Source organism: Parambassis ranga, chromosome 18 (genome assembly GCF_900634625.1).
Source record: "Parambassis ranga chromosome 18, fParRan2.1, whole genome shotgun sequence".
Lineage (NCBI taxonomy): Eukaryota > Metazoa > Chordata > Actinopteri > Ambassidae > Parambassis > Parambassis ranga.
Genome location: NC_041038.1, coordinates 5,748,635 through 5,764,630, shown reverse-complemented (window position 1 = coordinate 5,764,630; position 15,996 = coordinate 5,748,635). Strand labels below are relative to the sequence as shown.

At 41.6% G+C, this 15,996-nt stretch overlaps 2 protein-coding genes and 1 non-coding gene across 3 annotated transcripts; 2 read left to right on the top strand and 1 right to left on the bottom strand.

Annotated features, from left to right (window-relative positions):
• Positions 1–387: 387 nt before the first annotated feature.
• slc3a2a (solute carrier family 3 member 2a) lies at positions 388–4,933 on the bottom strand. Its single transcript, XM_028428755.1, has 11 exons — positions 4,785–4,933; positions 3,533–3,737; positions 3,264–3,454; positions 2,467–2,640; positions 2,282–2,376; positions 2,034–2,170; positions 1,410–1,519; positions 1,094–1,296; positions 952–1,014; positions 649–868; positions 388–566 (listed from the first exon to the last, which is right to left on the bottom strand). Exons 2-11 carry the CDS (start codon positions 3,727–3,729, stop codon positions 427–429), a joined length of 1,530 nt encoding a protein of 509 aa, XP_028284556.1. The 5' UTR covers positions 3,730–3,737; positions 4,785–4,933; the 3' UTR covers positions 388–426.
• A 4,178-nt stretch (positions 4,934–9,111) lies between these two features.
• On the top strand, positions 9,112–12,605 carry snx15 (sorting nexin 15). The gene is made up of 7 exons (XM_028428756.1): positions 9,112–9,333; positions 9,824–9,980; positions 10,215–10,330; positions 10,457–10,712; positions 10,796–10,969; positions 11,346–11,543; positions 12,140–12,605. Exons 1-7 carry the CDS (start codon positions 9,235–9,237, stop codon positions 12,271–12,273), a joined length of 1,134 nt encoding a protein of 377 aa, XP_028284557.1. The 5' UTR covers positions 9,112–9,234; the 3' UTR covers positions 12,274–12,605.
• Positions 11,040–11,121, top strand: trnal-aag (transfer RNA leucine (anticodon AAG)). The gene has a single exon. It is a non-coding gene; the product is annotated as a tRNA-Leu (tRNA).
• Positions 12,606–15,996: the final 3,391 nt, after the last annotated feature.

Sequence of the window (15,996 nt, the reverse complement as noted above, 5' to 3'; positions counted from 1 at the left end):
GTGTCCAGAGTTTCTGTGCGTCTTCAGATTTTAGAACAAAATAAACATCAGAATAAAAGACACTAAAAACAGAACTTCTTAAGTTATAAAAGAAAAACAAAACACTGCTAAAGAAATGCCCAAACACAGGAATGGAATGTCTCACAAATATTTGGACAGACAGCCCAAAATAAAAACAGATGAGTGTGTATCTTTTAGCACAGAAAAACAAAGTTAATAAAAACAAACCACAATCAAAATGAGCTGATACTGGCCACTCTTTTACATCTTTATGCCAGATGTTTTGTGAACTGACAGAAAGTTATTACAATAAAAAGAAGCATCCTGTATGTTTTCAGTGAATAATTTTTTCACCTAAGGATTAGGACTAGCTCGTAGTCTTTAAAAAAAAACTTTTAGGCATGTTTCTATCATTTAGTGCCATCTTTAGGCTGAATAAGGGAACTGCAGAAGGACTGCTTGTCCAGGTCCTAGGATGAGATCATCCAGGCTGACAAACGAGTCCACCTCCAGGCTGTCATCAGTTGATAATTTCACCTTTGCTGTCTCTGGCAGCTCTACTCCTTCTGCAGAAACAAATGGTTGTGTTAAAACGGGTACACACGCTGCTATTGTATGCTGCTGTCCAGTGACAGAACTGTAGCTTACCTGTAGGTGCCAGTTGGAGTTTGAGCGTCTCTTTGGTGTTGCCCCAGTTGACAGCTGTTATGTACCTGTCGCTCTGGTCCCAGAGGCGGAGGAAGGACAGGGAGGTGTTAGACACGAAAAGGGGGTAGTAGTCGCCGTGGAGGAGAGAGCGCTCTTTGCCTCGCAGGTCACTGAGTGATCTGAACCACTTCCTGACAGCAACGTGCTCAGTACGATTTGCCTGTAAATGTAAGGACATATGTACATATAACACAGAAACCCAGAAGAATTTTGCTCCATGGCAACGTTTAATGGAGTACTTACCTCAGCAGCTTCATCCACTGTAGCATCTTTAGATGGCTCCTTCTCTACGTCCCAAAGCATTTTCTGAAAAGAGAACAACAAAGGTTAGCTTCTGTGACACCTGCCAGTGAAACATGAATTCCCATTTTGTTTGGTAGCTTACCTGTCCTGCCTGAAGGCCGATTTCATCTCCATAGGTGAACACTGGTGTTCCAGGCATGGTGAACAGCAGGAGCTGGTACAAACGGATCAGGGCTGGAGTTGTTGCAGCTTTAGAAAGATGGCCACGCTGGGCAGCACCAAGACCCCAGCCCAGGCTTCCTTGCTGAAGGTGAAGGGTGTCCATGGCCTTTATACGCTCCACACCTGCAGGTATCCAGGTAAAGATATGGACTCATCAATAAGCACAAGAAGGGCTGTACAAGTGGGACTAAACAAATAAAACTTTTAAAGAGTTAAAATGTTAAAAGAATGCCAACCTCCATTGTTGCTGCTGAGCAAATCAGACAGGACGAGATCTACACCAGAGGTATTAACCAACTGAGACACCCCTGAAGCAGAAAAACCTTTAACCACACCCATCAGCACCCTGAGAGATGAAAAAAATGCATAAGATTAGGTCAGTCACATCATAACAACTGGACAGAGAGCAACCTGACTACACTGACAATTTAAGTCAACTGAATGTTTGAATTCCAATTGGGTAGTTCCTCAAACTCTCCACAAGGTGTCACTTTGCTTTGAGTGTAAAAATAACACCTTGTGTATCCGTCTCTGCTTAAAACCCACATACTGGAATGCTTTTAATCTCCAAGGCCCCTCAGGAAACAGGCTGGTCTGCTGACATTTTACAGATGCCTTAAATTTTAGACCAGTCCTGTGATTTCTTCACATATTTTAAAGTAATATTATATAATAAATTTAAAGTGAATCATAATTTTAACTTATTGACAATAATAGATTAAAAAATAATTAAACTAGTCCTGAGGTTTTCCATACCTGCAGGTAATATGTAGATAAACTCAAGTAGTAAGTGTGCAAATCTGTTTCTGCACAGCTTGTTTACTTAAGTTGAGAAGGTCATAAAGTGGCAGCCTTCTTACCTGCTCTTAGTGCCATCAGTGCGGTTTCCCTGGATAGCATTGCGCACTTTTGTCCAATCAGGAGAGCTGGTGGGAACATTGAGCTCAGATATCTTGATGCCATCAACACCTAAACCTAGCCAGTACTCAGCTGCAGCCTGCAAGACGACATGACAAAATAGCAGTAAGAACACTGTACTTGCATTTGGCAAAAAAATTTATGGAGGCATCATTTATTAAATAATAAAAAAAAAACCACCATGTCCTACCATAACTTTCTCAAGTGTGTCTTCATTTGCAGAACTGGCGAACCAGGCAGGAGATCCCAAATAGTTTGGAGTGAGATCAAGTACAACTTTAATGCCTAAAGACAGAGGGCACAAAGTGTTCTTACAAACTTGTCAACAGGCAAACTACAGCCAGCACAACCAGCGTCAGTTAATTAATGACCTACCCTTCTTGTGGGCCTTCTCTATAATTTTAGCTAGGTGTTCAGTTTCTCCTTGGGTCCCATCAATTTTTTGCAGATTCAGTGTGACTGGCATGTCGGCCTGGACGGAGTGAAAAGGCCCGAAAATGAGACCTTTTACCTTTAACTGGTTCACATTATCCAGCTTTTCCTCAACACCTAGAAAAAGAAAAGAGATGAACAGATGGTTTGTGTGAGAACCTGAACACTGGCAAAGACAACAGGGTGTGAAAAGTAGCAGGGTCAGGGGTGAGACAGGGAGGGCAGAAGGCTGGAGAGACAACAAAATGAAGACTTGTAGAGTGAGTACTCCTGCTCCATTATGTGAAAGTCTTTTAAGTCAGAACAATAACAGGTCATGGGTGGTTTCTGGAATTCCACCCAAACCCTTTGAGGCCAGAGGACTCTACTAATTTACTTAACTGCTGCAGTAAAATATGTCCTTACTGTCTCTTTTTAAACCATACAGGAAAGTGCACAGGGTCCCTTAACTTTACCTCAAATCAGAGCGGTTAGGATATGGAAGATATGAATCGCTAATTTCCTATGTGCCTGAGACCTTTAGTCACTCTGCATTAGCCTCGTCAGCAATTTGGTATCTAGCCAGCTATTACACACACACTACAGAACTAAAGGAACTGAAGACACTGTCATAAGACTGCTCACGTGAGCAGTCTTATGAGCAGACCAGAATGCCTTGTGTAATCTTGTCTTGGGAGCAACATAAGATGTTAAAGCCATGGGTACTCAGCAAAAAAAATGAAATGCCATGAATACACTACCTTGCAGTCCACCATCTTCAGAGAAGGTGTTAAGATCAGAGATCTGGTACAGAGGCCCCTCATTCCACCAGTTCATCTCAGGGATAGGTTTGCAGCGAGGGGCCTGGACAATGATCACTATGGCTCCAGCCAGCATGCCGACCCAGCCAAGCCAAAACAGGACAAGAAGCACCCAGCGGGTTCGCACCCATCTAAACCCAGATATGGGAACAATGTTAAAAATCACAAACTTATACAAGAAAAAAAAAGACATTTAAACCAACTCTTACCCGGGAGTGCCAGCAACCTTCATCAGCTCCTCCTTGGACAGGCCTGTGAATGTCACCTCATCCTCAGGAACCTTTAGCTTGACGCTGCCATTTTTCTCACCGCCTGAGGCCTGGCCGTCACTCGTCATGGGCTGCTTCTCAGGGTCAACTTCATTGAGCTCCACTTCTTTCATGTCGATCTCCGTGTCCTTATTCATGGTTTAATCTGAGAATGTGTGAAGCAGAAGGAAATAAATTGTTATGACATAAGTGGATACAATTTATCAGGGTTTAACTAAACCACATTTACTATCTGACAATTATGTGTTATCCTCATCGTCGTCTCGTCTCAATATAGAGGCACATACACACATATGTGCTGTTTTAAGGAAATGTGTTAACATTTATAGCCTGTTTTAGCATTAGGTTATATTGCTCCGTGCGAGGGAACGAAAACAAAGGCTACTCTTGTTAAAAACGGCTAATTGCTAACGCTAACATGAGTGATGCTAATAGTCCAACAGTTAGTTGTTGTCGTAAGTTAGCTTACAACATTTATTAGCACAACTTTTCGGCCATGAAACTGGACGGAACAATAACTTAATACAATGTTAACTAGTTGCATACAATATTCGTTGCTGCAACAGAAATTTAAACCTGCAAATTATTAATGAATGAATGAAATGTATTTTACGTGTACAACGGTTGTCTGATGAAACACTGCCGGCTTCTTACAAACTATCTTTAAGCGCTAAACAAACAACCGGAAGCAGTGCAGCTAACTTTCATAATAAAAGTGAACTGTAGTTTTAGAAAAAAAAAAACCTAAAAAACGAAATGATTGAAAAAGTCATTCTAACCTTTAGAAGGATAAAATTAGCACGTGTGTTGCTAACATATGATAACCATGACCACTATTTGGCATAATATTCCACAAGACAACCGTCTTTTATTTGTTACCGGAAGTCTATTAGTGGACCGGTTTGTTCTGGTTCAGCACTAATATTTGTCTAATAAAACCCTCACAAATCAAATACCTGCCTTTACTTATGTTACTCTCAAAGGAAGCCCGGTCAGTACATTAACTTGACGCACAACTTTGACATCGTGTAACTTTATAGATGGTGAAATCAAACTCATACAATTGCGTCATACGTGGAATAGACGCACGAGACAGCGTCCTGTATTTTCCACTCATAATGTTGTTTAATTCATAACGAATTAATGCGAGCTCACTTACACTAAGATTTAAATGACGTAAATTCGGCGTTACCTGTGTAAAACTCCGTAGAGTCCGTCCGTGTTTGTGGTAAATCCTTTATTCCTTGTTCTCGGTACTAATCTGACAAAGAGGCTCAGGGAGTATTTGTAGCCCAGTTTCTCCGCCTACCGGAGTTACAGCCAATACCCTCTCTCTGCCTCTCTCTATTCCCAGAAACCTGAACAAACAAACAAACAAACTAAGAATTACAGCTTGAAGCTACTAACATTTCTCGCCTGCTCTGCCCATTAGACCCACAGAAAATATTTGATTCCAACTGTTTGCTCAGAAATGTCCTGATGATAAGTGATACAAATCAATGTCACAAGCCAAGCTGATCAATAGATTGATTGTTCTGTTGATGAATGGAGATTTCTTACTGATCTAATTTAACCCAGGTGTCTATTCATCAGCTGGCTGTGTTTTATCATACAGACCCTCCAGTTAACAGGATTTCACATGATCATAATCACACTATAGTGCTAACCACAACAACAAAATAAGGTCAGTGGGCCTCTGTGTAGTACAAGAAGTTTAGCTGTGTTAGATTGGTCTCTGTGTTGTTTTACTTTACTAAATTTCAGCTTGTTTACATTACTTTACTCAAAAATCCAATGAATGAACCACATCAGATTTAGAGCAGCTAATCCTGTTGTCCCTGCTCGTGCTCTATAGCTTCCCCCAGCTGTTGCTGACCATCACAGAGTTACAGGAACTGCAGACTTCTAGGAAAAGTTCTGATGTACAATATGTACTGTGACATGTTGCTGCTCCTACTTGTACAGTTTGGAATACAGTATATTATTGTTGGACAGTATGAAGCCTGAATGCTCGAATCAGCCTGAAATCCTCATGTGATTTTTAACTGCTAAAAGGCTTTGGAGCTTCTACAACTTCACAAAGACTGATCAACAAAGACTGATGAGATCTGGTAACAAAGTGAAAGTGTTTTTATAAGTGTCTAACCACAGAATAATGATATGGATGATACTGCTGCTCTTTGAATTTGCACACTATCTATCTATCTATCTTTTATCTGCCCCTCTCTCTATAAAGGCACGTGTTCCACCACTTTACTGCTTGTGTGTGCTTGATCAGTTCATATATTCTTTCCTTTTATCCTACTGATATGAGGTGCTTTGCATAATAATACACTAGTTACTGTTAAAATAATTCCATCATCTGGACACTATTTGGCATTTGACCACACATGCTGGTCTTTCTGACGTTCTATTTTATAACCTTTAATAACCATCCAGTCATAAGGATAGATTTCCAAAGCGGAAATCTATCCTGCTGCTTCATTTTTCATTTTGATCATTATTTTACTTTATTTATTTATTAAACTAAGTGAGTGGAGAAGCATTCACTCAAGTGAACCTATTTCTCACACACCATCTGTTACTGTGTTTATATCAGCCTGAGGATCACGTGTGTTTTGTAGAGTCAGGCTGTAACATGAGCGCTGGCTTCAGTGAACGTGTTGATCTGGAAGACGCAGGGAAAAAAAAGTCGTCCGTTTCTCCACTATTCACGTGTCTCCGCTCTCTAACTTTTCTGCTTTTAAAGACTAACGTTGAGATTTGACAGGAGGAAAACAAGGAAAAGAGAACAGGGTAGGGAGTGGTCATGACACATGAGTAAGGACAAAGGAGGAGCCAGAGTAATGAGGGGAAAGGGCAAACATCCATCTGAGGAGGGGGCAGCAATGAGTAAACATGCTTATAAGGCTGAAGAAAATATTGTAGGAAAAAAATTAGAATGGAACACAGCCATGTGTATTAATAGGAATGCAACTCTGAGCAAAAGTAACTCAGCTAGTGTCCTTTTTCAAATCCTTTGCCCACATGTTGTTTGGACCAGTTCTCATAGACTTATTTGAACATTTTGTGATGTTGAATAACAGGTTTTGCAGAAACAGCAACTTCATGAGGGACGCTGAGGATATAACTATTGTGGAGCTTGTGTGTTTATGCCTTTGGCAAGAGAGGGGAGGGGACAGTATCTCTACATGAGCCTGTAAGTCTGCACAAATTGTCCCAGAAAGAGAGGAAATGAAAGCATCGCTACCGACTGTCAGACTGGAGAGGAAAAAGCAGGGATTACTGTATATTACATTGTACTTGTAGTTCAAGGTCACACAGACATAATGCCGTAGAGGTTTGTTAGTGAGTGAAGGCTAGAGAGACCATGAATACTCACACACACACAGTGCTTCACTATAAACCCTTGTCTGATCCCTGTGAGAGAGTTTATTTAGCAAGACAGCGTGTGTTCGACAGAAAAAAAACACAGCAGAGCAGGCCAAGACCAGTTCAGACCAGTCTGCCTGAGGGCTCGTGCTTTCATCCCATTGTTTCAGGATCCCTGTTATGTGCATTCATATTTACAGTTCACACTGAAGTTCGGGGAAACTGTGCTTTCATTTCATCTAAAAAAAGGCCTAGCATTCATTTGTTCCAAGAATTTGTGTTTTTCTTAGAAACAAAAAGTCAGATTTTTGACTCAGCAGTCAAAAATCCATAAAGTTGTTTTTTTTAGTGCAGATAAAACAGAAATCAATGACAAGCCACTTCTGAGGTTTCCTATCAGTGGGAACATTTTTGCATTGCTCAGCTGCAACTCTGAAACCCTTGGGCACTGTTTGTCACTGAACAAAGACTGAAAGTTGCACAGCAGGACTGGATGGCCTGCTCCCTCTCTGAGGAGTGGGGTTTTATTCATTTATGAGGCTCTTAGTGGTTCATCCTGCCCCTACATGACTTCATGCTATCCCTTAATGTTGGTGCTTATCTTATATTGCATCATATTAAGGGTTTCTGTTCAGTACTGCAGATATCCTTGCTGTATCGTGGGTAGACTTTAACCCATAGCAGGCTGAACTGACACACATGCACTGCTCTGCTGCTTGTTTAACTTTTATGTATTGTCCTCCTCTTCTGTGTGTCACATGTTGCCCTCATGCTCTTTCTTCCTCTACGGATGTGCGGCCTACTTTACTCTCATAGACAAAGAAGAGTCTGTTCAACGTGGAAAGCTTCACTCCGACTGAAAGGACTACATTTTTAGTTAGAACATTTTTTTTCCCTTTCCCCTTTCTGAGCCCCCAGTTCACTCTACTGTCACCTCCCCCTGTCAGCAGGAAACAATGGCTGCACGTTATGTAAGAATGCTCAGCACTGTGAGAGGAATGTAAAACAGTCCAGTGATGGAGTACTTTGCCTTGCTGTATTGTCACTAAGCAGAGTGGCGCAGCGGAAGCGTGCTGGGCCCATAACCCAGAGGTCGATGGATCGAAACCATCCTCTGCTATTTTGACTGACATCCTCTTAGTGTTTTATATACACCCAGCGTCACCTGTAAATCTATCTGAAATAAGCTGCTTGTAAATGTGAGTAATTTCCTCTCACTCCTGGTGAGTAATGGCAAACCAGACAAACACTAATCACAGATTAAATATTTACCTCATTTGTGCCTGCTGAACACAGGCAATTACAAGAGAGGAAAACAACACCAGGACCCATGAACACTGACCTCTGAGCTGCGGCTTGGTGGATATAAAGCCTCGAGAGACATAAAACACCAGCTACCACATCCTTTGTTAGTAGCTCTGTATGTCTGTGGATGGAAAATGAAATCAAATGAATACTGTATGGTCCTCTGCGACAGATAGATATGAACTGGGTAATATTGTAAATATTACAGAATATGCGGAGCTGGAACTTCGTCAACAAACATTCAGTAATGTCTGTTGTTGTTTCATTTATTCTATTGTCTAAGACTTTCTTGTTTAAGCTCCATCTTTGATACACAGCTGGTTTGTTGTTAGCAGGATAAACACATGTTTAAATTGGTTATTGGAGAAAAAAGGGCCAGGTTACTAAACAATTTTAAATATCATTATGTGTATTAAAATAGTCTTGAATCTGCACAATGTGAAACTTTCTATGGCCTTTCTGGGTAAACTGATCATACAGCCCCCTCTAGAGAATTCTAATGCTCACTACATTTCTAATCCACTGAAGCTGGAGGGAATGTTTTTTATTGTAGCTTGCATCATTCTAATTTATAAGAATCTGACTCCAGGGCGAGGCAAGTTTTTTCTTAATTTTTCTTTTTAGCAATATGAGATTTATAGGGCCTTTTATAACTATATTAATTTGGTTTCTACTAAAACAACTAAAGACTGAATGCAAACTACAGCTAGTACCACAAAGAATACAACAAAAGAGGGAAAAATGACAAAATATTCGATTTAAATATCAAAGAAATAAAAAAAAACACTTTACGTACTATTTACATACGCAATCACGCATTTGTATACGTCACCAACCAGGAAATGGGAGGGACTGAAGAATAACAACAGAGCTACTCTCCACTACACAGCTTTTTGACAGCTCTTTGTGTCTTTTTTGTATTACTAAAACACGCTGTGTTGTTTTTGTTATTACCGAAAACGGACATGTCACGGAAAGCAAAAGAAGAATATTATCGCTTCTTTACCGTAACCGACCCACGCACACACGAGAAGGGACACACCGAGTACAAAGTGACAGCACGGGTTCGTTTATGCTCCAAATCTTTTTAGCTTCATTGATATTATTAGACACGTAATGCATGTTGTAATTATGTTTAATAACTATTAGGTGAGCAGATTTGTTTTTACCAGAATATTATCTTTTTTTAGCACGTATGTTGAACTGTCGTCCTCTTTGGTTAGTTCAATAACAACACACCGGCTGTGTATTGTTATGTATTTGTGACCGTTAAGTCAGAAAGGCCCTGTGGGTGACTCACACACACATTAATACACAATGGCTCTTTTATTTGAAACAGAAAGAACTTGTGACTCCAGCACCCCCATGACCACACTAATACCCCGTGGTTTACACAGGCATGCATGAAAATCAAAGAGTATCTTGACTTTGTAGGTCAAAGCCAAACCTCTGCCACATCCCCTCATATGGATTAACTGACAGAGATGTCCAAGTGATCTGATTTCAGATATCACCTAGAATGACAACCTGTCCTTCCTCCTTTCTGATGTGCAGTTTGTGTCCAAGCGTCATCCAGAGGATGTGAAAGAGGTGGTGGTATGGAGGAGGTTTTCAGAGCTGAAGAAGCTGCACGGGGAGTTATCCTACACGCACAGGAACCTGTTTAGGCGACAAGAGGAGTTTCCTCCCTTTCCCCGTGCACAAGTGTTTGGTATCATACTACTCTTACAATAATAAACTAACTGAGCTTAACTGTGCTGTGTTATATTACAATATATACTGTTGTGCCTTGTTAAGCATGAGAGAAGTTAGCTGCTTCTTTTGATGTTGATATATCGGCAGGAAAGCCAGTATGGTGGTCCACACAATTTATAATCTCCTTTTATGCTGTTTTTCACTACTTTATTTTCTACAGTGTCAGCATAATATATATATTCTGTTTTAGGAAGGTTCGATGAGGCTGTGATTGAGGAGAGGAGGAAAGCTGCAGAAAACATGCTTCTGTTCACCACCACCATACCTGCACTTTACAACAGCCCACAGCTCAAAGACTTCTTCAGAGTAAGGCACACAAAGCCAACCAGAAATACAGTAATAAAATGTATAACCACAATATTTCCTTCTATATCCCACAGCCTGTTCTTCTATTCTAACTGTCGTTCTAACATGCCCTGTCTGTCCTTTTAGAGTGGTGAGGTCACAAGGCCTCTGGATCCCTCCACGATGCCCTCTGCTGGGCCTTTGCCTCCCCCTCTCATCCCCCTCCCCAAGCGGAGGGCCTCCGACTGTGAGCCTGCAGAAGAGGAAGAGGGGAGGGAAGCTCCTACATTGCCTCAGGATCTGGGCACCAGCCTGAACTTAGAAGTAGGAGTACCTGAGATAGCAGCTGAGGCCTACATCGAGGAGCAAGAGGAGCTTAGTGATACAGAACTGGATAACCGAAGTACAAATAATAGAATTTTCAAGATTCTCTGCTTTCTCTTATTATGCTTGCTCTTACTTTATGGCCCATGTTTCCACTTCCAGTTCCATCTCCGGAACCATGTCCAGCTAAAAACCACCAATCAGATGAGACCCAGGAAGAATTTGATTCTCTGTTTGACTCCATGTCAGAAGATCAAGCCCCATCCCCAAAGGAAGAAGGTCCTCCTCCATTGTCTGATAATGACTTGGCTGTCTTTGACCCCTGCTATAAACAAGGTGAAAGAAATAGTATGACTGGCACTCCATTTCCCAAACGACATAAGACAGCAGTTTTTGAGGAGGCAGAGGTAGCGTGGCCGAGCGGTCTAAGGCGCTGGATTAAGGCTCCAGTCTCTTCGGGGGCGTGGGTTCGAATCCCACCGCTGCCAGCATGACTTTTCTAGTATCAGGCTGTTGGATCTTTCATATCTTGTATATGAATCCACAAATTGTTAAATTTGCACATGGTTTTTGTATTTGATGCAGGACTTCAGTCATATTAGGAATTTCTGATAGAAATTTTTTTTTGTTACAAATGGGAAGTCACATCATTTTACTGAAAACACTACAGAGCAACTTTTAATTCTGTATTCTGTATTCCTCTCTATATCAGATAGATCAAATTTCTCCAGTCACCACTCGGAGTTGTTGTCCCTTCCAACACTCGGTGTGGATGGTGGGGAGGCGGCTTACTTGAACCAAGCAGCCATGGAGCTGACAGCTGCCATGGATAAGGAGAAGGAGGGAGAATTTAGTACTGCTATTCGTGGATACAGGGCAGCAGTGGATATCCTCATCACTGGAGTACAAGGTGAGACAACTTTGAATATCTACAATCTCTTGCAATTATTTATAATCATGTGTCGTGTCAAGCCTCTCTCACTTTTGGTGTCTTTGTGTGGACTATTCATGTGGTAGCATCAAATCCCACTGCTGCCAGTGAGACTTTTAAAATGCTGATAGTATCTGATGAATTGGATGTTTAATCTCTTTGGGGGGGTGGATTCAAATCCCACCACTGCTATAACATTTTTAATTTCTTTTCCTTTACTATAATGAATTCAAACATGGGGGGTCTTTCACCACTGGCAATTAAAGATTAAGCATGCATAAAGTAGCAACTGGAAACCTTAAGTGTCCAATGAAAAATTCATCAAACACCTACCTCCCTAACATCTACACATCTTTTTGCCCCTTTTGATAGTTTTTCTATGATTGTTTTTTCTTCCCCTCTCTTTAGATCTAATATTGAAAACGTTGCACATGAGGTGACTAGCAGCGATATAGTTACTAGCATGCAAGTGTGGCCGATGCTGGATAAAGGCATAGTTTCAAATCTCACTGCTGCCATGGACCCTTCTTTTTAGCTCTTTGGCCACTAATGAGACCTATTTTGTGTCTGCACAGGAGATCCAGATGCAGTGCGCAGGGAGTCAGTGATGAGACGGACAGCCCAGTATCTGAAACATGCTGAAATGTTGGTCGACAGGCACTCCTCGCCCAGTCACTCTCACACACCTACACATGCACAGGAGCCGTAGAAATATACACACATAATGTATTAATACGGATCAAAGACAAAGAGGGAAGCTCAGGGTTGTAGCATACACACATCACACTCACACAAAACTGGAGTTGGAAAAACTACGGTACTGTACATGCCAAACACACTCCTGAGATCTGCACTAGACTTCAGACTGCTACTTAAGTGGAAAAAATTTGCAACAAAATCTCAATATGTGGAAAGTGGAAGTGACTGTATGGATACTTAATGGATTACTGACCCTTGTTGTCTTTTTCTTTTTATCTATATTTTATAATCTTCTCTTCTTGAATACAGTAATGTGTATCTATACTAGTGATTTGCATTTTGCACAGTGTTTTGTTAATAAATATGATATAATTTAAAAACATTGTACTGCTTTTTAAGGGTCTGTGGTGGTGGTTTCACATTTGATCATTAACACAACTTAGTGGTTCTTGAGTTTTCCAAGTTTGCAGTAGCAAAGCAGTGCCTTTGAGTGGCGCTGTTGGCTATTAGGTATTAGCTATTTTCACATCCTCCTGTGCAGAAACTCCTCATCCCCTGTTTAGATGCTGAAATCAGATACAGGAGGTTGTGACTGAGGAGAGTAGAAGGCAGCAGAATATGTTTTCTTGAGCTAATCATTTCTGACCACAGAGCACCACCTGAGCTTCAGTTACAGTTAGAGATGATCACTCATTTAGCTGCCGCCATATATCATGGGTCATTTTAGGGCTGTAATGAGTTGCAAACTAGTCTACCTCCCTTTTTCTTTATCACACTGTAGTCCTTTCCCATGCTTTACACCTGACATGTATTCCAGATGGAATAGGTGGATGTGTATGTATGTGCTACAATTCATTTTCGTTTAGAAAAAGACAGATTTTAAATATGCCAATTAACAACCTTTTTTGAGGTCAAGACTGTCTAAACAACAGGGAACAGTGGTTGTTGGAGAGAAAAGAAAAGTGAAAATAACGGGATGCGAAAAAGAGAAAAGAGATCCCTGCCATGTAGCAGAATCCCTTCTCTGGAGAGGAAAGAGGGATGGAGGGAAGTCTGGAAGGACAAACAGATGGAGGGGCGACAAAAAGAGGGAGGCCGATGAGAGGAAAAAGGCTACCAGATGAGAAAATGAGGGGTTGCAGGGAGTTAGAGATGACAGAGGGAAGGAAAAAAGAAGGGATGAGATTAGAGGATAAGCAGAGATCATCCCTCCATTGTTAAAGGGATGGAAAAAAAACGACCCTCCCTCTTCCTCTATTTTCATCCCCCCATACCTTCTCTCATTTTTTGCTTTGCTTTGACCATTGTTGGGGAGCTGTAAGTGAAAGAAGGGATGGCGGAGAAAGCGAGAGATAACATTGCTCCATCCTGTTATGTATCCCTCTTTTCCTCTCTTCTCTCCACCTCTCTACCTTTCTGTCCATCCCCCCAGCTACCACCACCCCCCACCCCCTCATTCTATGCTCCACCTGTGAAATGCAGAGGGTGTAAGAGAAAGATGGAGAGACAAAGAGATGGAGGAAGGGAGGGAGGGAGGTTTGAAATCAGAGAGGGGGGAGTAGAGGTAGAGCCTCACAACATTAGCATGCTGAGAGTGTCAGCACTCTCCTCTTTTTTTCTCTCTCTCCCTCCATCCCCATCCCTCTTTCCATCCCTCCCTCTGTCTCTTTCTCCTCACTGGTCACTGCAATTATACCATCAAAACACTCCAGCCTGAGAGCATAATAGCTTCCCCCTGCGTGTGTGTGTGTGTGTGTGTGTTATCATGAGAGATCAAAAGAAAGAGATATGTGTGTATTTGTGCATAATTTAGTGCCATACATGGTGCATTACGTGTGCATGTATGGCATAAAGGGCAGCTGTTGGTGTGTGTGTGCCAAAACTGGATTTGCAGCATGTGTGGGTGCGAGTGTGTGTGAGTATTCAACTGGCTAGAAGTATCCTACTGGCTAGAAAAACTGCTTCTCCAACCTCTGACCAAACACACTCTTAAATACACTCTAGGAGACCCACTTTACATATGTGTGTGTGTCCAGTGAGTTTCTGTTTACACACTCATACGCACTCACACTAATGGATGCACACAGGCGTACAGTCATGGCTTGGAGACACAAACCGTTATGACCTACATGCCCAGTGGGTCATCATTAAACCAAACAGCACACTGTGACACCTTCGGCTGTCTAAACACACACACACACACACACACACACAAATAGTCTAGTTTACTCTTACTGACTGTTTTTGTTTTTGTTTCAACTTCCTCTATTCCTCTTCCCTTCCGCCCTCTGTCTTCCTTTTTTTGGTCTAACACGCACACACATACACACACACTATCCCCCCTCGACGAGCTTGTTATCCCTCTCTGCCTGCTCGTTTCTCTCTGTCACCTTGCCCTCAGCTATTTGAGTACACTTCTGTCTCTCATACTCCCTCCCATATCTCTCTCACATGCACGCACACACATTAATTCTCTGTCGGTCTGTCTGTCCACCTCATGCTCTTTTTCAACCTGTGTCACTTTACCTCAATGCCTGAACGTTAGTATCATAACAGCAGTCTGCATGTTGTTTAAAATTAAAGGGACACTCCACCAAATGTACACATCAAGTTTTCTTATCCTGAGGAGTGTTATACAGTCTGTGAAGGCATCATCAGGCTACAAAGTTGATAAAACATGCTGTTGACTCATGGAAATGTAAGATCTGGTAACTTTAACCCTTTCTCAGCAAGAAGAAAAATCCCAAAACATAGCTAAAGAAGATGTGTGAAGGAAAGTTGATGGAGATCACATGAGTTGAACTCAAATACAACTTCCAGGCCTAGACGCAAATGAGCCCAGTTAGGCAGGCATTGGATTAGTAGAGAAGCGGCCAACAGGAGCTCAGCATATGTGGGAACTCCCTCAGAAGCTCAGTGCAGTCATGTGACACAATTTGATTGTACCCTCTCCCACTGCAGAGAAAAATGCCAGAAGTCAGTTGGTGGGGGTTTCTGAAAAGGAGTGTCTTGCAGTGAATGGCTGTTTTATCACTGAAAACTTTTTTACTTTTCAGACTTGAAAATGAGCTAAAAGAGGCTGCCGCACAGGATCCCATGAGACGTCTCTCTGATTGGATTCTTTTACACTGAAGTTGACCCACTGATAATATAAAATTATTGATAAATGCAGCTTTAATTTGGTTTTTATCTTTCTGTCTCCACCTCTCTATCCCCTGCTTTCTCTTTCCCCTCATTCCCACATCACTCTCTTGCTGTTAGTGAATCAATGAACATACACTTTATGCTATTTATTGATCCTTTTATATCTATCTGTCCTCACCCCCTCCCGCTCTTGCCCCCCCACCTCTTTTATTCTCTACTCTTTCCCCATCCTTTCTTTCACCCCTCTGTGTATCTGCTTTGAATTTATAATCTCTTTCCCCCCTCTCTCTCTCAGTCCCTTTCTCTTTATATCTCTCGCTCTGGGATATCCTATTTATATGGCTGGCACCTCCATGCTTCTACTGAAGTGTGTGCATGTGTGTGTGTGAGTGTTTGATGTTGGTCTAAGTGGTTAACATAATATGAGCCCTCGGAGAGATGATTTTCAGACACACACACGCACACACACACAATTTTAGGCTTTTTTCTGTGAACAATTTGTGCTTTTCAGTATTCTCCAGCTTGTGCAGCAGATCCATGTATTATCTATCAATTGCATTCTCCTACTCTGTCCAAATACACACATGCA

Coding starts and splice junctions, on each gene's coding strand:
- slc3a2a (XM_028428755.1), bottom strand. CDS start 3,729: ATGAATAAGGACACGGAGATCGACATGAAAGAAGTGGAGCTCAATGAA. Junction 3,455..3,532: donor AAGGTTGCTGGCACTCCCGG/GTAAGAGTTGGT, acceptor ATCTGGGTTTAG/ATGGGTGCGAACCCGCTGGG. Junction 1,015..1,093: donor TCGGCCTTCAGGCAGGACAG/GTAAGCTACCAA, acceptor TTCTCTTTTCAG/AAAATGCTTTGGGACGTAGA.
- snx15 (XM_028428756.1), top strand. CDS start 9,235: ATGTCACGGAAAGCAAAAGAAGAATATTATCGCTTCTTTACCGTAACC. Junction 10,713..10,795: donor TACAGAACTGGATAACCGAA/GTACAAATAATA, acceptor TTCCACTTCCAG/TTCCATCTCCGGAACCATGT. Junction 10,970..11,345: donor TGACCCCTGCTATAAACAAG/GTGAAAGAAATA, acceptor TCTCTATATCAG/ATAGATCAAATTTCTCCAGT.